The sequence below is a fragment of the Mus pahari genome, chromosome 6 (assembly GCF_900095145.1).
Source record: "Mus pahari chromosome 6, PAHARI_EIJ_v1.1, whole genome shotgun sequence".
NCBI lineage: Eukaryota > Metazoa > Chordata > Mammalia > Rodentia > Muridae > Mus > Mus pahari.
The window spans coordinates 26,873,965-26,900,678 of record NC_034595.1 but is presented as its reverse complement, the minus strand read 5'-3'; the positions used below and the strand labels follow the sequence as shown (position 1 = coordinate 26,900,678).

Below are 26,714 nucleotides of genomic sequence, written 5' to 3'. Positions count from 1 at the left end.
CACCTTTCCTCTGGCAAGGAAGGTGCCCAAATTTCTGGAGCCCAAAACAGGGTCTTTCCCAGAAGTTAGGTTGCNTCTGTCTGTCCCAAAGCTGTGTAGCTTCTGAGGTCCACACTTTCGCCAGTGCAGAGGGGAGCCTAGGTGAACCAGATCAAAGATTGCTCTCCTGCCAGCTCAGGCCTTGAGACTCCTCCTGGGCGGACACCCCTCCTCAGGCGGGAAAGGTGCCTGGATGACTGGAGCCAGAAAAGGGATCTTTTCCAGAAGCTGTGTCGCTTTTGCAGGCCACCCTCTCCCCGGCCACGCACTGGAGCAAAGATTGCTCTCTTACCAGCTCTCCTCTGGCGGGAAAAGTGCAGGATGTCTGGAGCCAGAAATGGAGTCTGACCCAGCAGAGGTGTCACTTCTGCAGGCCGCCCTCTCCCAGGCAGTGCACTGGAGCAAAGATGGCTCTCCTACCAGCTCAGGCCTTGAGAGTGACCAAGAATTCTAAGGAGAAGAAGTTATCTGTACGTGTCCCATAAGGCAGCCAAGAAAATATAATTTTTAAAATAGCTCTTTTTTAACTTAAATTATGTTTGTGTGCATATGTCTCTTGTGTGTAAGTTTATATAAGTGTAGGTGTCTGCAGAGGCAATAAAAGAGCCTAGGATGTCCACAAGCTGGACTTGTGTGCAGGTATAAGCTGCCCAATGTGTACGCTGAAAATTAAACTCAGCTTCTCCATAAGGGTAGCAAGCACTTGAAACCACTGAGCAGTCTCTCCAACTTCTGAAATAGTGATATTTAATCCTTATTAACCTTTAAAAAATGTATTAGGCAATCAAATCCACAAGCAGAGACTTCTGCTTACAGTAAATCTTGTTCTGTTCAGGGCTGCCCTAAATCTTTGATTCCTTTCCTGTTCTCAATGATGAGCATCTGGGAAACAATTATCCGAGGAGAGCAGCAGGAAGCAGTCTTTCAATAGCAGGAGCAGGTGGTGGGACATAATACCACCTGGCTTCCTGCCACCATCCCAATAGTTTATTCCATTCTGTGTCCTCCTGAAGGTGCTTGTACAAAATGCAAATTGTTCTGATGCAGACAAGATACTTTCCCATTATTAATAAGATAGCAATAGGTTTACTATATGTTTTGCTATATAAAAAGCTCAGGGCTTTGTTAGCTTCCATTGAGGGGAGGCACCGGTACCCAGAATATAAACCAATCATCTCCAACCTAGGTGTGGGCTAATTCTTTGGTTGCACTGGTGGCTGGAGTATGCAATAACTCCAGTGAATAATACCATGACTCTTTCCTTAGATTTGGAGTAGAGGGTGAGGTACAAAAATATGAAGGGAGATCCAATACACTTTACATATGATACCATAATAATAGAACTTTGAGTTATGAAATTCAGCTACTTGTTTAAAAAATATATTCCAGAAGGATCTTCCCCCTCATTAGCTGAGAAAAATGATGGAACTAAGATAGTGAAATAATATTGCATAATGTTTTGCCATCATTGAGGCTGAGAAGAAGTACAGGTAACACACTACTAACCACACAATAGGGGTAGTTATACTTTGCTTCTCTAGCTTACCTAGGTCTCTTAATTGGTTAGCTTCTGTAAATAAATAACTCATCAAAGACTGTTAACAGTAGCCTTTAACAGAAGTTACAAATATTTGTATGTTATGCAGGCACTATGCATGCCTCTAATTACTCACCTGGACCTAGGCAGACCATAACGATTGTAAAAGCAATAACATCGACTTACATTGAGAACAACATGTAACTCAGTGTCAAAATATGCCGTGTGTCAAGCATTTATATACCTACTCTAATTCTCTTAAAAGTAAAAAAAAAAAAAAAAAAAGAAGTTATTCTGTTGATTGTTTGCATTGGAACAGAGTACCGAGCAAAATATCTGCTGGGTCAAACAGCTTACTAACCAGAAGAGGCAAAGTTTGTAAATCACATCTTTCTGAGTCTACAAGCTATGCAGTTTGAAGAGGTTTGGTTGGTCCTCAGTAGTCGACTACTTGTCAAGCATGTAAAAGGCTCATAGTCTGAACCACAGAAATGAGAACATTAAATCAAATCAAACCTATGCAGGTCCAGTGACACAGAGCCCCACGCCTATCATTTTAAAGCCTATGAGGCAAAAGCCAAAAGGATGTAGATGAGTCTGAGGCCAGCCTAAGGAAAATTTGAGAACCTGGTTCAAATTAAAATAAGAATGTTTTCAACAGTAACATTGCAACTGATATGCCTATACGAGGTCACAGCAGCTTATAAATATTGAGTAAAACAACATGGTTGTGGTGATACTTTTTTTCTGTCAATCTTGTTTTCCAGGCAAATAGCTCTATCCCCTGTCTGTCCCCTGTGTGCTGAGTATTATTTCCTTCAATATTTTGTGGGTCGATTACTATTTTGTGCAATATTTTCTTTTTTTTTATTAGATATTTTCTTTATTTACATTTCAAATGCTATCCTGAAAGTTCCCTATACCCTTCCCCCGCCCCTGCTCCCCTACCCATCCACTCCCACTTCTTGGCCCTGGCGTTCCCCTGTACTGGGGCATATAAAGTTTGCAAGACCAAGGGGCCTCTCTTCCCAGTGATGGCCGACTAGGCCATCTTCTGCTACATATGCAGCTAGAGACACAGCTCAGGGGGTACTGGTTAGTTCATACCTGCAATATTTTCTATCCAGTAGTTAACCTGCTCCTAAAATACAGTAGCAGGTGACTGCAAAACAACACTTGTAAAGTACAAGTTGATTTAAGAAGTAAAGAGACCCTGGTAATATTGTAATATTAACACTTCAGTTATTACTTATACAAGTGGAAACCCAGAGAGAATCAGATATAAGCTGTATTAATGATACTAATGATTAGTATTTTCTTTGTTATTTGAGAGGAAGACATGTATAAGGGTGAGAATAGAGAGGAAAAAGTGGGGAGAAATGTAGACGTTTTGGTTAATGGTAGATTAAAAGGGTGAATGAATAAATGTACTCAGGTATTATAATAAGGTCAACCTTGGGGCCTTGGCTATGTAACATAAGAGAAGTGCATATGGGAAAAAAAGGAAAGTAAAAAACAGATAAAAGAAGAGACAGGAAAAATGTATGCAAAACCTTTACAGGCATGGACAATAGTGTATGTTAGCCCATCCATTCCTCTCAAACTGACACACACACACCATCCAACCAATGCTCTATTTCATTGTCTTCTGTTGTTATTTGTCATCCATAAATATGTACCCAGTTCATGACAGCTAAGCTTACTATTTGGGCAAGGCTATGGGGTGTGAACGGAAGTTCTTTGTGGTTTCTACTGACCCACATAAACTCATGTATGGTTGATAGGAAACATCCAATCTTCTCTTGCCTGCTTCCAAAGAGAGATTCACCATCTTCCCAAAAGTTTCTTCCAAATAACATGAAATGAACCATTTTTAAAAGTACATTTTATATTACTTCATATTGACCCACAAAATATTTACAATTGATTGTATTGAATAAGCCTCATCTATGCCAGACTCTAAATATGTTCATCATGCCATAAAAACACCCAACTTCTACCAAGTTTACCCCCTACCTCTGCCAGTAGGTTCTTATGATGGTGGTTGTCTTCCTTCCTCCCTCCCTCCCTCCCTCCCTCCCTNNCTTTCTTTCTTTCTTTCTTTTTTTTTGGGGGGGGGGAGGGGGATTCTCTGTATAGCCCCGGCTGTCCTGGAACTCACTTTGTAGACCAGGCTGGCTTTGAACTCAGAAATCCACCTGTCTCTTCCTCCCAAGTGCTGGGATTAAAGGCGTGCGCCACCATGCCTGGCGGTTGTGTTTCTTTATAATTGGATTCTATGCAACTACTCTGAGAAGTTTAAATTCAAAGAGCATGGGGCCATTCCCACTTTTCTTCACGTGAACCCAGCTTTCCGAAAGACTTTTTCATGTTCCTATTCCTTCCAGTTAAACACCCACCAGCTGCTTTATTTCTCAGGCCAATAATCCATTAGACTAAAGGCACCAGAAGGTTTCTGGAAAGGATCCCACAGTGCCTAGCATTCTGGGCTTTCCCTTAAGCCCATGGGTTGAAGATCAAGATGTGTTCTTACCCTTTGCTTCTCTGGGTCCACATAGCGAATTCCAAAGTAGTCCTTTTCCAGCAAGCTATAGTAGTTGCAGATGTATTCAATGAGAAACTGCCCTTTCGTTTCCCTCTGTAAAGGAAGCATATTTAAGTTATAGCTAGGACTCACAAGCACATTCCCAGTCTGTTCCCAGTTGGCCTTACTTACCCAGCTGGATCTGTGTTTAGAACAATGGATTTGGTTACTTCAAATATTGGCATAAATGTTTCCAATATCACTAGTTACAACTTCAGCAAACAACAAATTTTAGGAAGTGAGCAGCTTAGTCACTTTTAGGTTGTTGTGACCACGGAAGTGACAAGAAGCAACTTAAATTAGAAAAGGCTTATTATTCATCACGGTTGTGTAGGATACAGTGCATTCTGGCAAGGAAGGCTTGAAAATGGAAGTGTGAGACTGCTTGTATACAAGCCAGCAGGTGAGTAAATGGAAGGGTGAAATAAAACATAACCAGGAAAACACACCACCAACAACAACAATAACAAAATCAAAATCAGACATAGAAAACAAATACACTAAAACCACCTCAAATTCCGCACACAGAAATCTACTTCTGCCAGTGAAATCCCAAATCCTAAATGTTTCACAAACTTTCAAAATAGCACTACTATCTGGAGAGCAAATGTTCAAACCCAGTAGCCGATAGGAGACATTTGGCATGCAAACCACAGAGTAAGCCAACAAAAATGCATGTGTGTGCTTGCACATGTGCACACATAAACACACACTTAAAATCACAAGAATACCCAAAAGTGGAATACATAGGCTACACAGCAATGCCCTGCATTGGTACAATGTGCTCTTGCGTGTTCTGTTTCATTCCATCATGGGTAATTTAACTTTCTTTATGATATTTACAACTGAGAAACCATTTCACACTTCACTACCATATGGGAACCTACAATGTGCAAATTTACAGTGCCTTTGACATTTTACTCTAAATGGTCTCAGTTTTTTTGCTGACTCAGGTTTCTGAGACAGCTGAGCAACAAAAGAATTCATTGACTTGTTTAAGGTCACTCAGCGTGCATGGATTAAGTCATAATCTCAGTCACAGTACTTGGATTTGGAATATGGCTTTCTGCCCAACCACATAGTCTTCTGGAATATTTTAAGACTGCTCATGGTTTGAAAGGGACGGATACGCAGTGAAAGGCATCAGAATATCCTAGCTTTCACTAGTAATGTTATGAAAATCAATGTATTGGATTTAGAAGAATAATAAATCAAGATAGGGTATGCTTCAATTAATGTGACTGTCAAGGCACATTCCTTTATTCTTCCAGCAATAAAAGATAGATTGTTTGTTGCTCATGTAAAGGACCCAGAGTTGGTTCTCAGCACCCACATGGTAGCTCATTAGTATCTGTGGTTTCAGTCCAAGCAATCCATTGTCCTCTTTGGTATCATTGGCCTTTTCTGACAGAGGGATAAATGTGATACCAAGACAGATAAAGCATATATATATATATACATATATATATGTATATATATATATACATATATATTAGATAATAAAAATAATTTAAATATTAATACATATTATAAATATTTATTAAATTATAAATGTTATAAATATAATATAAAATACCTTGGTGTGACTCTAAGAAAGTGAAAGATCTCTATGATAAGAACTTCAAGTTTCTGAAGAAAGAAATCAAAGAAGATCTCAAAAGATGGAAAGATCTCCAATCCTCATGGATTGGGAGGATTAATATATTAAAAAAGGACCATCTTGCCAAAAGCAATCTACAGTTTCAATGCAATCCCCATCAAAATTCCAACTCAATTCTTCACTGAGTTAGAAAGGGCAATTTTCAAATTCATCTGAAATAACAAAAAACCTAGGATAGCAAAATTTATTCTCAAAAATAAAAGAACTGGTGGAATCACCATGCCTGACCTCAAGCTGTACTACAGAGCAATTGTGATAAAAACTGCATGGTACTGGTACAGTGATAGACAGGTCGATCAATGGAATAGAATTGAAGACCCAGAAATGAACCCATAAACCTATGGCCACTTGATCTTTGACAAGGGAGTAAAAACCATCCAGTGGAAAAAAGACAGCATTTTCAACAAATGGTGCTGGCCCAACTGGTGGTTATCATGTAGAAGAATGCGAATCGATCTATTTTTATCTCCTTGTACTAAGGTCAAGTCTAAGTGGATCAAGGAACTCCACATAAAGCAGAGACACTGAAACTTATAGAGGAGAAAGTGGGGAAGAGCCTGGAAGATATGGGCACAGGGGAAAAATTCCTGAACTGAACACCAATGGTTTGTGCTGTAAGATCAAGAATTGACAAATGGGACCTCATAAAATTGCAAAGCTTCTGTAAGGGAAAAGACAATGTCAATAAGACAAAAAGGCAACCAACAGATTGGTAAAGGATTTTTACCAATCTTAAATCAGATAGGAGATTAATACCCAATATATACAAAGAACTCAAGAAGTTGGACTCCAGAAAATCAAGTAGCCCTATTAAAAAATGGGGTACAGAGCTAAACAAAGAATCTCAACTGAGGAATTCTGAATGGCTAAGAAAATGTTCAACACCCTTAGTCATCAGGAAATGCAAATCAAAGCAACCCTGAGATTCTACCTCATATCAGTCAGAATGGCTAAGATCAAAAATTCAGGTGACAGCAGATGCTGGTGAGAATGTGGAAAAAGAGGAACACTCCTCCATTGCTCATGGGACTGCAAACTGGTACAATCACTCTGGCAATCAGTTTGGCGGTTCCTTAGAAAATTAGACAAAGTTCTACCAGAAGATCCAGCAATTCCTCTACTAGGCATATACCCAGAAGATCGTGCTCCACTATGTTCTTTTCAGCCTTATTTATAATAGCCAGAATCTGGAAAGAACACAGATGTCCCTCAACAGAGGAATGGATACAGAAAATGTGGTACATTTANACAATGGAGTACTACTCAGCAATTAAAAACAATGAATTTAAGAAATTCTTAGACAAATGGATGGATCTGGAGGATATCATCTTGAGTGAGGTATCCCAATCACAAAAGAACACACATGATACGCACTCACTGATAAGTGGATATTAGCCCAGAAGCTCAGAATCCTTAGAAGGGGGAACAAAATACCCATGGAAGTAGTTGCAGAGACAAAGTTTGGAGCAGAAACTGAAGGAATGATTACCCAGAGACTGCCCCACTTGGGGATCCATCCCATAAACAGTCACGAAACCGAGACACTATGGCAGATGCCAACAAGAGCCTGCTGACAGGAGCCTGATATAACTGTCTCCTCAGGATCTCTGCCAGCGCCTGGCATAAACAGAAGTGGATGCTCAGAATCATCCATTGAACAGAGCACAAGGTCCCCAATGAAGGATCTAGAGAAAGTACCCAAAGAGCTGAAGGGGTCTGAAGCCCCATAGTAGGAACCTCAATATGAACTAACCAGTACCCCCAGAGCTCCTTGGAACTAAACCACCAATCAAAGAAAACACATGGAGGAACTTGTGGCTCTAGCAGTATATGTAGCAGTGGATGGCCTAGTCAGTCATCAATCAGAGATGAGGCCCTAGGTTCTGTGAAGGCCCTATGCCCAAGTATAGGGGAATGCCAGGACTGGGAATTGGAGTGGTTGGGTTGGGGAGCAGCGGGAGGGGAGAGGTGATAGGGAATTTTTGGAGGGGAAACTAGGAAAGGGGATAACATTTGAAATGTAAATAAAGGAAATAATCTAATAAAAAATTGGGTAGAAGTTAGTGAAATAGAAAAAAAAACCTAACAAAGAATCAATGAATCTATAATCTATCTCTTTAAGATTAACAGACTTTTGGAGGAGCTAACTGAAAGAACAAAAGACAGGAACTAAATGATCGGAATCAGAAATAAATAGGAAAAGACAAAAAAGAACTCAGAATACTAGCATGAAATACCTTATAAACCTGTAAGCTAGAAAAGAAATAAAGGAGAATACATTTTTAAATTCAGCCAAATCACTACAATGAAACCAAGAAGCACATAACTTAAACAGACCTATAACAAATCTAGAGATTGAAACAGTAATTAAAAATTATTCCAGCTACCAAACAAGCCTTAGGTACAGATGGTTTTACAGAAGAATTCTACCAGACTTTCAAAGAAGATCTACAGCCACTCCTGTGGGGAAAAAGAAAGGGAGAAGGAGGGGAAGAGAAAAGGTAAGGGGGATAGTCAGGGAGATGAGGAGGGAGAGGAAGAGGGAGAAGGGAAGGAAGAGGGAGAGGGAGAGGGAGAGGGAAAAGAAGAGGGAGAGGGAGAGGGAGAGGGAGAGGAAAACTCACAAAAGCCTTCTATTAAGTCAGAAGTTTATAGAAGTGTAATATAAAAACCTGATAAAGATACAACAAATGTTATACTATAGACTAATATTCCTGATGAACATAGATTATTCATAAAATATTTGCTTTCCAAGTAGAGACATAAATAAAAAAGATTATTTACGATGAACAAATTGTCTTTATCCCTGAAATTCAGGAGTGGGTTACCATGAATGCATCAATACACTGCATAAATGGACTTATGCAGGAAAAAAAAAACCTTTGAGAAAATGCAACATGCTTTCCTGAGAAAAGTCCTTGAGAGGTGACTAGAGGTAACACAGTTCAACATAATATGAACAATATTGAAATGGAAACTTCTTGTTTCTCTGGAAAGACAGTTATGAAAAATGATGTTTTGCTGGGGCACACAGGTAAAAGGAGGTTTTGCCAAAGCAGACCTTAAGAATGTTTTCCTGAAGCAGACACAGGTAAAAGGATGTTTTGCTAAAGCAAACATGTGAAAGGATGCATGATGTTAACAAGGAATATGAACATAATCCAACAGACAGTGGATGATGTGGGATTGTATTGGTATGCCTTGCCATTCCTTAATGGCCATCATTGATTGTAACTTCATAGAAAGAAACCCAACAGAAAACTTCTGATGGTGTTCTAGTGGCTTCTTGCCACTTCTGCAGACATGGGCTGATTGGCAGAGTGAAGGGGAGATTTCTGGATACGTCAGCTGATCCAAACTCACAATGAGTTTTGCCAAGACAGACTCATGTGGGGTTTTGCTGAGGTAGGGCGTGTGATGTTTGTATAACATATTAATAGGACTCCTCAGACAGTGATGGGGGAGGGAGCTTGCATAGCTACTTTTGCAATGCTTCGTTGGTCTCTTGTCTTTGTCTTTGTTGATCTTTACTTTGTTGAGAGGGGCACAGCAGAGAAGCTCTCATGGAGTTCCTGCTAGTCCTGGTTGCTCCTGCTTATTTGACTGAAGCTGGCTGTTTCTGCTGGGTTGTGCCACCACTGCCGAGTCGTGTTCGCTATCCTGACACTACTGAACTGGAATGCTGGTATCCTTATGGTGTTTTCAAGTGGATCAAGCTGCTGCTGCTGATTCATGTTAACTGAACTACTGATATCCTGACAACGCAGATTAAATTTGTTTCAAAGTCCTACTTCTAAACAGATTCACTTCCTCTCTGTCTTAGTGATCTTTGTTTTCCACTACCTCTGGTGGGTGGTGGGCTAGAAGGGAGGTTAAAACATTAAAAAAACCCTTCTTGAAAGTAGACTTTGAAAAATTTAAGCCTATACATATATGCTAACACCAACCTAAATGGAGGGAAACTTAAAGCAATCCTACTGAAATCAGGAAACTATTGAGTGAGGTATTAAATGATATAACCCAGACCTGGAAATACAAGTGTTTCAGGTTATTTTCACCTGAGATTTAGAATTCAAGGTCTTCACATGTGAATACATACTCTGGAGTAACCACAAAAACAAGGTAAATAAAAATGAACCATTGCTGGGAGGGAAGATAGATGAGTAGTAAAAAGGGGACTAGCAGGGTACAAGTGGTTTGATGGGGGAAGTGGGATAAATGGGTGGGGGAATCTAAATATGGAAGGGGAGATAGATAAATACAGAAAAAGGTGAGATTAGGGTAAAAAACAGTAAGAATGTTTGAAAAAATCATAATAAGCTATAATAATACTTACTGCCAAATGTACATATAATGCACATAAGTCAGTTCATAAATATACATAATTTAAATATACATAGTTTAAATAAAGTAATTTATTTTTGTATTTTTATTAGACATTTTCTTTACTTTTTTATTAGATATTTTATTTATTTACATTTCAAATATTATTGTCTTTCCTAGTTTCCCCTCCGAAAACACCCTCCCCCTGCTCACCAACCCACCCACTCCCACTTCCTAGCCCTGGCATTCCCCTATACTGGGGCATATAACCTAATGAAGTAATTTCTATAAAAGCAGATCAGACCAGTGGGAATGAAGATCCTTAAGAGACTTATATTGTACCAAAACAATATAAATACAAGTGAAATATTGTTTAAAACAATCTTTAAGCAATGCTATTATATGGGTTTCCCATGGTCTATGTTGTAATACAAATTGCTTTTTATATTCCTCAGTAAGATTAGACATCGATTTTTAATGTGTTTTCTATTGTGATTGCTTCACAACAGATGGGGAAAACCATTGTAGAACCTATTCCAGAAAATGTTTGTTCTGATCCAAAGTGGCACCATATTTGGTTTCATGTGAGGAACTTTAATTCAGAAGCCTCACTGTGAATGAACTGGGTGCTTTTTCCACATTCTCTCCCTGATTGGTGGCACAGTTGTCTGTGTATATATGCAGATCTGTAACTTGCATTGAGTGTGTGTGTGTGTGGGGGGGGTAACAACTTAGAGTAACTTTGGGTATCTTTTTCTCAATATGGTATTTTTATTGATTCTTTCTGAATTTTACATTGCACACCTTGTTCATACTCATTTCCCACTCCTTCCATGTCCATATCCTGATTTCCTTGAGACTTTTGTTATAAAATAAAATGTGGACCCTGGTGGTGTATGCCACCTGAGTAGTTATGTTGTGTAACAGATCTGGTATAAAGGGGGCTTATTGGGGGAGTGGATAGGAGTGAGTACCTGGGAAAGGGTAGAAGCAGACCAGTGGACATGTAGAAAGGCAGATAGAGCGAGTCAGAGGCATGAGGGTGGGTAGGACAGAAAGGGGGAGAAAACACTGGAAGCAGGGAGAGCTAGGGTGCTGGGCAGCCCTTTTATTTGTCTGCACATCCCTAGAGAATTTGGTGGGTGTGGCAGGTCATGATGTAAGTAATTGCTAAATCCCTGAGGGCAGGCAAGCAGAACTGCCTGAATGCTAATAACCTCCCCCCACTAAAATAAGTTAAAAAAATTAAGTTTAAATTTAAGGAAAATGAAACAAGTTCAATTTGTGTTATCTGTATAGTCACAGGAACATAGTCAAACTCTTACTGGCTTGCCCCTTAAATAGAACTGAGTCCTTCCCTTCCTGCACTCCTGCCAGAAACCATCAATTGTGGAAAGCTAACTCAGCATCCTTATTACACTTTTTAAAGAATTCTCTTTGATAGCTTACTGTTTGGGCTGCTATTTTTTTTATATATTTTTTTAGGGGAGTGTGTAGACATCATCACAGAAGCCTTCCATGTCCCTTTTTCTCAACTATGTTTCTGAAATCATCAGTGCAGAAGTAAGAAGTAAGCAAGAGCCTGACACGGCTGTCTCCTGAGAGGCTCTGCCAGAGCCTGACAAATATAGAGGAGGTTGCTCACAGCCAACCACTGGACTGAGCACAGAGTCCTCAATGGAGGAGTTAGAGAAAGGAGTAAAGGAGCTGAAGGGGTTTGCAGTCCCATAGGAGGAACAACAATATGAACCAACCAGACCACCCAGAGCTCCCAGGGACTAAATCACCAACCAAAGAGTACATATGGAGGGACCCATGGCTCCAGCTGCATATGTAGCAGAGGATGTGCTTGTTGGACATCAAAGGGAGGAGAAGCCCTTGGTCCTGTGAAGGCTTGATGCCCCAGTATAGGGGAATTCCAGGGTCAAGAAGCAGGGGTGGGTGGGTTGGTGAGCAGGGGTGGGGGGAAGAGATAGGGGGTTTTGGGAGGGGAAATCAGGAAAGGAGATATTTGAAATGTAAATAAATAAAATATCTAATAAAAAATGACAAAAAGTAACTTCCTTGTTTTCTTTTTTTTTTTAAACCATTATTGGGAGGATGGATCATGGGTTTCTGCATGGTTTCTGGTGGCAGAATAAACCATGAACATGGCCCCTGGGTGCAGTAAGACCTTGAAGCCAGGCATAGCCCTCTATGGTAACATCGATATAGATATCACATTGGCCTAAGTTGGCAGCAGAGGCCACTCACATCAGCCTGATCCTCCTTCTCTCCTCAATGCATGTTTCACTCTGTTTTTTTTTTGTTTTTTATCTTTTCCATCTTTACACCACATATTTGCTCATATTAGTGGTACCCTTCCATACATACCAGGAGGTGGGAGGCCTCACTGGTTTCCAAGGCCAGTGTCACCAATTTGTGGTATCTTTTGTTTGTTTGTTTGTTTGTTTTTCGAGATAGGGTTTCTCTGTATAGCTCTGACTGTCCTGGAACTCACTCTGTAGACCAGGCTGGCCTCGAACTCAGAAATCCACCTGTCTCTGCCTCCCAAGTGCTGGGATTAAAGGTGTGCGCCACCACTGCCTGGTGTCAATTTGTGGTATCTTAAAAAACAAATCTAAGTGGGACAGAATTTTATCTGTGTGGTATTGAAATGCCATTTAATTAGTTTTGTATAAATGACTATGTGTTTGAGCAGAGAAACAGGAAACTTTTGTTAATGAAAGGCCTAATTCTGTTGCCCTTGCACCAGAATGCCAAACATAATCCTTTTCTGTAGTCCAAGGGTGGTAAATAACAGCTCAACGGCCAATGGTATGTGATTGGACATCTCACATATCTTAGAATTGCTGCCCATGAATTAGCTCTCCTTTCTAGACCATTCTAACATGGCAATAATATTCCAGTTGGATTCTTTTGATAATCATTTTGAAAGAAGGAAAATATCATGTAGTTTCTCAGAATTTCTATTACCCATTCTGTTTGGTAAGTTATTCCCTATTTTCTGGTAATTTTAAAGATGTTTGTTAGCCATGGTGGGTTTACCTGTAATCCCAGTGGTTCAGAGGCAGATGCTTAGGCAATAGTGTAAATGTAAATGTTGGCTTTATTTTCTCAGATGATGGGATGCTGTTGATGAGAGCTGGGCCCAAGCTGTGATACTATGTATCTAGGCCTGCACCCATAGGGTTTCCTTCTCCTTATTGCTAGGATCTAAGCCTGGAAGCTTCTAGTTTCTGTACCTTCCATCTGCTAATAATGTTGGCTTAGAACGTTTCAGCCTCTGAGACAACTCAGCTGTTCTGGCACAAGCTCCTCTCCAAGCTGACTAACTCACACTGTCTTCTCTTGACTTCTGATTGCATTGCTCTGCTTAGAAAGACTACCTCTGAACTCAACTCTTCTGCTCTGAATTGTACTCAACTGCACTGACCTTAACTCTCTGAACTGAATTGCGCAGAACTGAATTGAATTCTCTCTCCATCACTGCTCTTCATGTAGCTTCTCTTTCCTGTCTGCACTCATGAGAGTTGTGCATATCCTATCTCTGACTCATTCTGTCAAATCTTTCTCTGATTCATTATTTTGTCTGCCCATCAAGTAGACATATTCTCTGGGATAAAAAGTATATGGCTTGTGTGCATTCTATCTGTATCATATGTGATCCCTTGTCAGTGTAGCCATATTACTGGATTAAAATTACTCTACACAAGAGGATTATAAATTCTAGCTCAACATGGGCTACATAGTGAAATATCAGAAACTACATAGCTCTAGGATAGATTATATTATATACAAAGTCTCTGATTCAGAAGTCAAATAATAATTGTAATAATAAATTTAAGGATTGGTAACAAGCAGATGTTCAGTAAATAAAAACTATACTCAAGAGTGGTGGCAATTCCCTGTAATCTTAGCACTCAGGAGGCAGACGCTTTTGAATCATTACAAAACAATTACAGTATGATGTAATAGGAAGAGATTTACTTATGATACCATGGTCCTTGTTTGAAGGGTATCACATGGTCTAGAGTAAGCAGGAACTCCTATTAAACACAGATTGACTACTGAACTTGTTATTCTCTCATGGGATCAGTTTTACTTCCTCATGCCTCAAAGAAGCTGATTCTTGAGAACACAAACTAGATTATTTCTCAAAAAATTACATGTCACTTCACCATTCCAAACAATACATCAAAAACAAACAGACATACAGAACAAACTACTTCAGTCAAGTCTTGCTTTTGCTACTTATCGGCTGAGAGGCCTTTAGCAAATCATGAAATCTTGAAGCTAAGTTTTTACTGGGTAAATGGGTAGCAATTATAATAATTTCCAGATCTACACCCAACAGGTTATTTTAAGGCTCATTTACATATTTGGTAAACACCAATCATACACTGGGATAGTAATTAGTGAGAAACAGTGAAGGAAATATAGTAAGCAATTATTTATAAACCCAGGGGCCTTAAATCCCTGTGGTTTGAAACTGTGAAACATCTTAGAAATGGCAAAGCACAAGTGATATGCCATTATTACTAAAATTAAGAATAAACTTAAAGATAATTTGTGGAACACTGGAAACAGTGTTATGGGTCATTTTGTGTTCAAAAAGGTTGCTTAGAGTATTATTTCCCTCCTAGAATTGTCCCTTATAAGGGAGGAGGGGTGAACAGAAAAAGAGTTTGATAACAGCCAGTTGCTGATAATGTATTTACTTTAATTCCCTAGATTAGTGACAAAGTCAAAACAATAATACATCTGTGATACAAAAAAAAAAAAAAAGACTGGAAAAATAAATGTCCTATATCAACAATGGCTTTTTTCCCTCACAAAAATAATAAAAACCTTAATTTTCAATTACTAAAGCTCTAACTTAAGATATTTTGAAACTTTTGAAATGCTGGTTAAGTTAAAAAGAGACACTACTCGAAAGGATGATTCTAAGCTAAAGCTAAAGGTTTGGAAGTTACCATCAGGAATGAAGGTAAAAACACAATAATAGAAAACTGCACTTATATAATTAAACATTGTATGTCATGAACAGCTTTCACAGACGACACCTTTAATCTCCTAATGATCCACTGATTTAGTTAATATTTATCCCATGGTAGCTATTAGAATTTGGACACAGATTAGAATGAACACTGGGTTACGAAACAAAATATATCTAGTAAAGGCAAGCTTTGTGTTTTCAAAAAATGCTAAGTATAATATAAGGAAGTCATTGGATGACTGCCGAGGATCCCAATACTCCTACATCTCTGCTAATGGCATCCCAATATTGTGCAATTATGCGCATGATTACTGATATGCAAACTCACATTATAGTCTAAAAGAACTAGGACCCATCCCAATCTCCAGGGCACAGGCTAGACTGATCTAAAGATAATTCTTCTTCTCTTGTCTGACTGTTTCAAGAAAGCACATACAATATAGTATATGAAGCCACTTATTAGAGATATTAGTATAGTTTCTGTTTGCTTTCTGAGAGAGTTTCAAGAAAAGACTTTCTCTTACCTCTAAGTAATAGACAAGGACATACAGCCTATAACTACTGCCACAGTGTGAAACACATTGGCTAGAACCTAATGTCCAGAGAATTGAAGACTTTGTATTCCAATTGTTAAACTACTAATATGAATGTAAATAGATGTCATGATGTCCATCTATTATTGAAGCTAATGCAAATGTGCTTTTCTGCTTATTGTACTCAAATTTCTCACTCAGGGCAAACAATGAAAGATAGCCTCAAGCCAAAGACAGTTGATTAGTAACCAACCAGGTTGGAATAACACACAGGTATAAGTGACAAAGGGACCAGCCAAACTGATGGTAAATTTGCTGCAACAAATTTCCTAGCATGTTCTGTTTTGTCAACAAAACACCATGATACTTTGGGGTTAGGAAACTGTTCTAACAAACTGGCTGCTGACTGCTGTTGTAAAGACTAACTATAAGAATTAGCTGAAACTTTATGTGTTATTCTGTGCATTCAAACTGTTCAGAATTTATTAATCTTTGATTCTGCTGCAAGATTCTGCTGAACGGAACCTGATATAGCGGCCTCTTGTGAGGCTANGCCAGTGCCTGGCAAACACAGAAGTGGATGCTCACAGTCAGCTATTGGATGGAACACAGGGCCCCCAATGGAGGAGCTAGAGAAAGTACCCAAGGAGCTGAAGGGGGCTGCAACCCTGTAGGTGGAACAACAATATGAACTAACCAGTACCCCCTGAGCTCGTGTCTCTAGCTGCATATGTAGCAGAAGATGACCTAATCGGCCATCATTGGGAAGAGAGGCCTCTTGGTCTTGCAAACTTTATATGACCCAGCAGAGGGGAACGCCAGGGCCAAGTAGTGGGTGGGTAGGGGAGCAGGGGTAGGGGGAGGGTATAGGGAACTTTCAGGATAGCATTTGAAATGTAAATAAAGAAAATATCTAATAAAAAACTAACTATAAGAATTAGCTAAAACTTTATGTGTCATTCTGTGTATTCAAACTGTTCAGAATTTATTAATCTTTGATGATAAGAATGTAATCAGTCTTACTTAAATTTGTATTCCTGATATAATTAACTTAGAAATTAAGCTGGATGCTTGGCTTGAGTTTATACCCATGCCCCCTATTTCTCTTTGTTGCCCATTCATGCCCTGATGCAGAGAAACTTATGTGTGCCTAAGATGACTAGATATAAGACCATTTACTGGAAACAGTGAGGTGTTAAAAGCAACACCTCACAAAAAAGTGTTGAGAACAAAATGTGAGTATAGATGGATGACACATGACTGTGGCTTTGTGTTCTAGGTCAACATGGTCAAAAAAACCATTTCTTCCTTTGTAAGACTCTTAGAAGATATAAAATGAAAAGTTTCTCATTATTATTACATATTATATATAATATCTGTTGTGTTATATTTAATAAACAGAGAGGTGAGCCTCTGTTCCAGAGATCAGAACATCTCAGAACAATATGAAAGCTGATCATGCTGGTTCACCAGCTGCTAGTGGAGTCCGGTGATGGGACCCTTACCCTCTGGATGTGGGCACTTTGCTATGGGGGCAGATCCTGTAGACGTTGTCTAATTTTGTTGTTGTTGTTGTTGTTATTGTTGTTGTTGTTGTTGTTTTTGTTCATCTAGTCAAGTTGTTTTTGTGTGTGTGTAGCTCCAGACATCTTGTAAGTCTCTTGTAGATCAAGTTAGCCTTGAGCTCACAGAGATCCCTGCCTCACTAGTGCTGTAATTAAAGGCCTGAGCCACCATGCTAGGCCTGCAGTTGTGTATTAATGTACCAACTGCAGAATTGTGACAGGAAGAAAAAGGCTTTGTTCCCAAAATGCAGTGTATAAATAAAGAGTGTGACGGGAAGTTTTGTGGAGCATTTTGAGTGACTGCAAAGAAAGTATAGAGAATAAAGAAAAACTAACAATAAACTCACAACAAAATGAAACAACAAAGCTAGAATAGCAGAAGAATGAAACTCAGAAAGTTAGGCAGTAGATTTAGTCACATTCAGAATATGTCTATTTTCTTCAGTAGCCTGTGTTCTCACAGACATTGGGTAACTTTAACTGACCTCCATATGAAGACCCTTAGACCCTTAGGTAATGTTTTAAAGTCATAACTACCAACTTCCAGAAGAGTAGCATTTAACTCCGGGGAGCTGTACTGAAGGCTGAGGGAGGGTTACCCCCAGGCCTGTTTCTTAGTTTGCATGAACTGATTGACACCTTCTCTCTGTCTTTCTGAGCCCTGGAAAGCCCATCAGCACCTGTAGCCTATGCAGACTTCCCTTGATGTAAGAGACCAGGGAGAATCTGTTACTGCCCTTCTTGTTTGCATAAAGTATATGAGTGTGCATAAACTGCAGTGCGGCAATTCTTATATAGGCGTCCTTCAAAATATGGGCAGTTTTGTTTTTTGTGATCTTTGACTTGTTTCCTTCTCATATTCCAACTTTGGCTAGAGAGCAAAGGTTGGAAAGCCCTTTACAACAAGTGGTCATAGATCAGGAGGCAGGGAAGGTGTGGACTGCTGGCAGAAGAGGCAGGTGTGTGTGTGTGTGTGTGTGTGTGTGTGTGTGTGTGTGTGTCTGTTTTCTAGATATCCTAAGTAGTCAGTCAGTTAACAATACTATGCATTTGCTTTCTTATGTTTAGCCCAAGGAGCTCTGCATTAGTCTTAAAGTTACATTCTCAGAATTTTTACATAGTGGAATATTTATGGGGTAAAATATTTATGGAATATTTTTATGGATAAAATTGCTGAAAAAGAAAACAAGTTGTTGGTGTGCAGTGAAACATAATTAGGTATTTAACCAAAAAAACAGATGTACCCATTCTAAAAAACACTCCAAGCTAAAAATCTCTGTTGGCTTTGTTCTACCTTCATCCCAGGACTCTAGGTGGAGGAATGATATACATTTTTAAAGCATTTTCCTTCATCCCCAAGCCCATCTCTCCAAATTTCCTTATAAATTTGCAAGGAGCCTGGCTAACTGCATTCAGAAATCAATGAGCAACACCAAGGCTAAAGAAATAGTGAGAAACTATTCCAAAGCTTTAGTCAGGAATGGTCCTCCACCTACATCAACTAAGCCTATTAGTGAAGACGTGGGCACTTGGGAGCCCCAAAATGTTGCTAATTTCCCAGATCAGTGGTTGGCAGAGGTAAGAAATCATGGATAGTAGTATCAGAGCTATTCTTATTTGCCTTACTCTCTTGCTTCTATTTGTCCTTGTATGAAACTGAGTGATGTTCTGTAGCTAACAGGATAATTGGGAAGTCTGGCTGTCAAGTTTTAATATTTCTTGAGATTATTTTTTCACAGTGCGTTAAAAGAATATTTTCTGCACTTTACCTTCAAGAAAATACTCTTGTCCTTGTCCTACATGGTTAAAATGAAATGCATTATACTGACAACCAACTCAGTAATAGTTTCATTATAGGAATACTCAAAAATATGAATGAATGAACACACAGGAGTAGCTTGTTATCTCCCACTGGTATCATTAGCAACATTTATCTTTGTTGCCTACAAGGCTTTACTTTACATATCTCTATCTGTATATGTGGGTATGTGATATAACAAGAATAAAACATGCACTTTAAAAGATGATTCTTTTTACCTAATTTTGCACATTTTGTTTTTTTTTTTTTTTAATATGCAAAGCCTTTAGAAGTATTTTATTTGAAAGTAATGGATATTCAGTTTATAACATCAACTTGGGCATTTCCAGACATCTTCATTTATGTAATATCTATGAACCCAAAGCCTTCTGATCAGAAATATGCACAGACGTCTGCAAAAACCTCTCATTTATTTTGCACATTTTGAATATATATATTCACTATATATTCAATATATATATATAGAATGCCTTCTGCAAATGGAATCCTAAAAGGAAGAGCTTCACTTTTTCCTCAGTGAACATCTTCATCAAAGAGAATTTTAATTTACAATTAAAATTGCCCAGATGAACTGAACATTTACTAGCTCAGACCTACAGGAACATGGAAATTTCACAGACTCAAAGAAAACTAAAAAAATTAATAATAAATATTCCACATACCTCAAACACTCAGTCATCCCAAACTTCAAAATAGCATAGGTAATGAACAGCGAGTTGAGACAACTATATTTCTGAAACAGAGAAGCTTCATTTGACTTTAGGATAAGTGGTCCATAGGAAATTATTTGATTCAAAACAAGGGATACACAAGCTGACCACTGAATTAAATCTTTCCTGAACTTGATATATTAACCAGCCTCAGTTATTTTCAGGCAAAATAACCCAAAGTGCTTTCTGTATTCATGAAGCCTGTTAGGTTCTGCATTGGAGCCTTGCTGAGAACAAGCATGATCTTCAAGAATAAAAAGCTGGCAGAGTGCATATATTTTCCTTTTTCCAGGAACCTCCCATCTGCCACAGAGTAAAAAAAAGGCAGAGGAGGCTTAATGAACAAAAAAGGATTTGTAACAGCTGATAGCAATGACTAAAGTGCTACCAGGCATTCTGCATATTTTTAGTTTCTGAAAAACAAAACAACCTTGGTCCTGTTCTGTGTTGTCAGAACAGATACAAGTATAATCAAGATGTTTTTCTTTGTCCATGACTAATCCCTTGAAATGAGGAGGAGGTATAATTGGGGAGTCCAGCCTTCTAGTTTTTAAATACATGTAACAAATTATTCTGGTGGCCAAGCATATTCCACCTCCACTGTGTGTCTGTATGTTGGCACATGTGTATGCACATGGAGGAAGCCATGTCGCCACATACCTAGTCGAGAAGGAAGATCAGGAGAGACATATGAAAATTTCTAATCAATCCTGCAATGGGAACTTGATGTGAAATTTAGGTCTACTTTTCAAAAATTTAATTTCAGACTCTTTCAGCCTAGGTTTAGAGAAATTAACAGTATCACAGTCATAATGTTGGTACTAGACTGTAAATTTGTTTAGAGTCTGAAATTATCATATTGCCTCTCCACTTAAAGCTAGGCTTTCTGTTTGTTTGTTTAAGGTGTTTTTTTGTTCTTGTTTTGTTTTGGGTTTTCCACTGCTAATTAGCAGAGAAGAGTTAGGAAAATGTTACATACAATCATGGGTACAAACTACAAAGAAATATATGTATAGAAAAAGCAGGACAAGGAAATTCAAAACAGCAATTATGAATATATCCAAGGGCCTCAGGGACAATATGAATAAATGCCTCAGGGAAGACTGTAAAAATAGCTGGATGAAATAATGGGAAAAAATTCATGATGTGAAAGTAGAATTTAACAGAAAAAATAGTCACTATACTGAAAAAAAACTCCAAATGAAAAACTCAGAAGGAAGGTAAGCCTCAACTGTATATTACAAGGCATAAAAATAGATTTCTGGTTTTGAGATTAGTTATAAGAAATGATGAGATACTGACCACAAGCAACTTCAGGAGAAAAGGGTTTATTTGGCTAACATGTATAGAGTCCATTGATCAAACTAAAGGTATTAACTCAAGGTAGAAACGTAGAGGTAGGAACTAAAATAGACGCCATAGAGGAATACTGTTTACTGGCTTGCTTCTCATGGGTTTCTCAGACTGATTTTTAATATAACAAAGAACCAGCTGTCCAAGTGTGGTATTGTCCATAGTTAGCTTGTCCCTCCTGAATCAATTATTAATCAAGAAAATGTCCTCTACACTTGCCTACAGATAATATGATAGATGGGATTTCTTCAACTGAAGTTAACTTTTGCAAGATGACACCACCTGTATCATGGTGACATAAAAACTATCCAGCTCAATATCCATGTGTCCTTTGGCACATTCTTTATTCTGAGACATTAGAATTTGAAAATATCAATAAATGTTTGCTGGGCTCAGATTCCTTCTTAAACGGGCAGAAACATGCAATGTCTGAAGAATAGCAGTTAATACTACAGTGAGCTGACTTTGAACTTTAATGTCTATGAAATATGTCTTCACGTGTTTACATAGATCATTTAGTATGTACATGAATGTATTAAAGTTATAAATGTTGCATGTGAAAGAAAACACACAAGCCTGGTGACATCGCTCAGCAGGCAAAGTAGATGCTGGCAAGTTTAAGTACCTCAGTTAAATTCCGGAGACTCACATAGTTGAAAGAATTGTCTGCCATAAGTCGTCCTCTTACATCCACATGTGTGCCATGGTGTATATTCATACAATAAACAAGCAAGCAAATAAATCAGTGAAATATTAAAACTAAAATCACGTGGGTAATTCTTTTCTGACTCATGTCTAATCCCTCCACTAGAAGCTGGTTAATTTACCAACTGGCTACAATCTCCTTCCCTATAAAATACTTTTGTATCATCCCTGACAATGAGCTACTCCAACACTCAGGAATCAATCTTGGGAGAACACAGAAGAGCTGCCACATGGCAAGAACCCACGAGGATAACCCAGAGGCCAGGAAGAATGTGACTATGTGTCTTTCATGTCATTCTCTTCCCACAGTCTGCCTGCCTTTTTTACCCGGAAGCCCACTCTCATTCCAAGATTTTCTATGTGAACTACAGTAAAACCCACTGCCACACCATGGAAAGTACTGCCCACTTCTCCAAGGCTTCTGGGAATTCAAAGGCCAGAAAGAGAAATATTCAAAGCAAAGGTCAGAGAACACCCACCCAAAGCCTAATGAAGTATTTGTTGGCAAGTTCAATATAACAAGAATATAAAACATAATATGAGAGGAATCTTTTTAATAAAATGATTATTTTTAAACACTGCAGACGGCTAACAAATGAAGGGGTTCTACATGAAAGAAGTATATTAATAAAGGGCTTGGTAGTAGTTACCTTAAGCCACATTGTCAAAGTCTGTGTGCTCAACGATAATGCCAGCTATGAGACGTTAGAAAAGTATATCAGAGATGTTAAAGACAACCAAAGAACTCTGCTTCCCAGGGCCAAATGCTATGTAATCTCAAAGATTTCCACCTCCTTCCTAAACCTAGACATTGTCCTTTATAAACTATAGTTATCTTACATACTACAGGTATTGGGCAATGATAGAAAGAAAAGAGGAGGTGCTCTTAGCAACTTTGAGTGCCACAAAAGTTATATTATATTACACTGATTATAGAGCAATATAACTGTGACTGTCCCTTGTGAAACCTATACTCATGCTTGGATGTCTTATTCTTTCCCAGAATGTCTTTCAGTTCACTTTTATTCTTAACATTAAAGTTAAAAAGTATCTCTAAATAAATCTCCAGATATATTTGATAGAGGCTCATTTCTTTTCTTCTTGGAAGTAAGAAGTCCTGATTTTACCTAAATGGGGGATTTCTAAGAGTAAATAAAACTCTCAAGATGACTGTCAGCAATATATTGAGCTATGCCTCTGTCCTATCATCAAAACCAATATTAAATAAAATAATGATAATGAATTATTCTCCCCCAATGTCATAGACTTACAATGTAGAAATTTTTATAGTTTTCAGTGGGGAAGTAAGGAGTAGGTGTGGGAGAAGATAAGCTATAAAATATGGTCAGAAGGCTACAGCTTCTCCTTCGAACACATTAACATAATTCAACTGAAATGCTAACATCGGAATTTCTTAGTTAAGATCGCTTATTCAGAGCTTCACAGTTCTATAGCTACCTAAAGAGATGTTAGGGAAACAGTGATACACATAGGGACTTCCACTATTTCTTCAGAGCCTTCTAAGTGAAGATCTAGCCTGAAAAGCTTCTGGTCTAGTCTATATGGAAATGTCAGATTCTGAGGAATTCAAGTAGTTTTTGTACAAAACAAGTTTGTGCCTCTTTAAAGTCAGATGTTAATCTAATGCAAACCGAAAAGTTAATGAGAAGGCCCAGGAGTCTAGGACAAAATTATCGTATTGACAATAGTCTTACTGTAGAGTCATGGAGGAAATAAGTCTTTCCTGAAACCATGAAACCATGAGCATCACTGTTAGCAAGGTAAGTTTTTAAACATCTATGCTTTAGGTGGATTTGTTGTGTGTCTAGATAGCTTAACAAGAAATCAAAATGACTACACTGAGACCATAATATACAGGGAACGAATGGATTATTTGCTCAAAAATCTCTAGAATCTGGCTTGAGACAAAACTACTTGTTGGTCTGTGGCACTGGGGATTGATTCCTAGTTAAACTAAGTATTGACAGAACTATCTTCACAGCAGGAATGACAAAAGACTCAAAGGGCTTCACTATACTTAGATATTTAGTAAGTAGGAACATGTACAGGCTAATCACTGTTTTCTCTAGTATAATATAAATTAATAAGATTTGTTGGATGGAGGAGGGTATATGAAAACTAGACCAACTCATTCAGAAGAAAAACTTTGTTTCAAATGGCAATGAAAAGATGTGAGTTTCTTAATTAAAAATATGGTTTATAAAATAGTAATTTTTGACATTCATATGATCTATTCAAATTGCCCTGGTACTAGACAAAACAAACAAAAACAAAGAAAGAAGGAAAGAAAGAAAGAAGGAAAGAAAAAAAGAAAGAAAGAAAGACAGATTTTTTCCCCTTCTCCAAAATAGCCATGCCATTTCCAGGTAGGTAGGCACTGTTTATTCTGTGTCCAAACAAAGCAATATGAATCAAAAAGTACAATTCAATTCATTTTGTGTTGAGTATCTATTATGGAACATGAGGCCCACCCTTAAATACGGTTAATATACCCAGTGAGAAAATGAATTACTCCTTTATAAACAGTTGTCAAAGGGAGAAAGCGTCTTGGTAAGTGATCGGAGCCTTTGTCCTCTTCCTTGTTTCAGTGCCCCATTTGGCTTAAACCTAGATGGTTTCTGATTTTGTCTTTTTATGAATTTGGGTTGGTGTGGATATGTTTCTTTTCTGTTGTTTTTTATTATTGTTTGTTTGTTGGTTGGTTTTTTTTTTAAAGAGGAGAAAAAGATCGTAGGGTTGGATTAGTGGGGATCATCTGGGAGCAGTTGGGGGAGGAAAGTAGTATATGAAAAAATTTTAATAAAATGAGTAAATATCAAATGAGAAATCAGAAGGCTGGTTTAATGTTTGATACAAGAACAGTTTCTGTAATAATCACAGCATGTTGTCAAGAAAAATATCCAAACCTTGAAAATGAGGCATAAGATGATTTTTATCCCAATGACCCATCAAGCATTTTCCAACATAGACACATAACGGCTACCTCATTCTTTAGAAATATACATTTGACTAAGCTTCATATTAACTACCCTTTAGGATAATTACTATGAAATTTGATGCTTCCTTACTGAAGATTTATAAGCCACAAATAATTTCTGTTTCTAAGAAGAAATACCTCAAAGTTTATCATTTAATCACCTTGCTTAGATCCATCACAGCTATTCCTTGGTACATCTTGTGTTAGCATCATTCTCCTTCACAGAATATGTACGCTTACTATGTTTCTTTGAACTGATTTGGTCATTCTTCTAGTTCCTTCATTAGTGGGCTAAACAAATCCTCAGTGCATTCAAATTGCATCTGTAGAGGAGAAGATGTTTGGTTTTGGCTAGCTGAAGAGGCCGTGACCATGGCCAGCAGTAACTCAGTATTTTCATTTACTGAAAAGTTTTCATTGAGATTTTCCTTGCCATTTGACCCAGTAATCTCTCTATCCTGTAATGAATGCCAATTCTGTGATATCATGGAAGTCTCAATTTCCAAAATTCTTGAACTAAGGTTCCATTTAGCCCGTATAAATTTCCTAAGATCCTCACCGCTTATGACAGCTACTTGGATCTTCCTGGGTATCAGTTTCTCTTATGGAGTCTACCCCACTCTGACCTGGCTGAAACTCACGCATGTAACCCAGATACATAGAACTGAGTCTTTTGTATAAGTAGAAAACACCACATACACAGGAGAAGCCACATCTACATCTTATTTGGCCCAGTGTCCTATACCTATTGATTGATTGCTACAAGAAATTAAGATGGTATCATATTTTATATTTAAATATGTGTTTATGTCACTGAACAAAAGCTAAGTAAGTGAAGATAAGGGTATCCTCAAGAACACAAAAGTCAGTGTAGGAGAAAAACACACAAGGAGGGCATGTGAGGGCACAGGGAAGACTGCTTTATTTTTCAGCATCAGCCTCTACTTTCAGCTTCACCTCCCACACACTGCCTGTTCTGATACTATAAGCAAACTCACAGAGAGGCTGGAACTGCCAGGAAAAAAAAATCTAAAAATTCTTTCTAAATTACTAGTAACCATATTAAGAAAAGGCCTGAATCAAGAAAACAACCTGACAGAATTTTCCAAAAAAAGAAAAGCAAATATATTTTCTAAAGTAAGCTACAGAGTATGGGATAGATAAGTATGCATAATATTACTCCAAATAGATACAACCTGGAAGTTCTATTTTTAAATTGATAAAATAAGTTCTATCTGTAGCTAGCTATGCTTGTTATTGACAGATGCCATCCTAAAAGGACCATACAACTGAGTGTTTAGTAATGAACATAAGTAATTTCCCTCTTCTTGTCCTGTGATTTTCAGAAAGGACTGTTTTCTGCACAAATGTGAGTATCCATTATCATGGACAACCACAGCACAGATCCTAAGTAGGTCAAAAAACCACACCGGGAACAAAAGAAACAGTCTTCTTGTTCTGTATTTTCTGTCTGCCACAGTTGGGAGAGCCATAAAATGTTCTAAGACTCAGCTCTGCATCAGCCCTGTTTTCCTCTTACACAGTGTATGACTCCATAGATATCCTCCAGAAAAGAAATGCTTGAAAGGAAGCCAGGGCATATCTACAAGCCTGAGACTCCAGATGCACATAGACTGCCTTAGGGAAAGTACCTGGAAGACAGTGCTATGGACCCAGATGTTGCCATGTTTAAGGAACAAAACATATATTTAATTTGACAGCCCACGCCTGTATTCCCAGTACTTGAAATACAGAGCCAGAAAGATCTTTGCAAATTCTAGGGCAGCCTGATAAGTTTTAGTAAAGTCAAGACAACAACATAATAAGAACTCTCTCTCTCTCTCTCTCTCTCTCTCTCTCTTTCTCTCTCTCTCTCTCTCTCTCTCTCT

At 38.2% G+C, this 26,714-nt stretch overlaps 1 protein-coding gene across 3 annotated transcripts in view; it reads right to left on the bottom strand.

The window, feature by feature from the left end:
• The window catches only part of Frmd3 (FERM domain containing 3), a 174,383-nt gene that overhangs the window by 121,298 nt on the left and 26,371 nt on the right, over window positions 1-26,714 (bottom strand). For 2 of the 3 annotated variants that reach the window (XM_021200071.1, XM_021200070.2), the window contains exon 2: window positions 4,110-4,214. In XM_021200071.1, the coding sequence (XP_021055730.1) occupies window positions 4,110-4,214 (105 nt within the window). Of the gene's footprint in view, window positions 1-4,109; window positions 4,215-19,721; window positions 19,786-26,714 lie in introns of those variants that run through there. The other variant, XM_029540286.1, reaches the window with a different exon arrangement.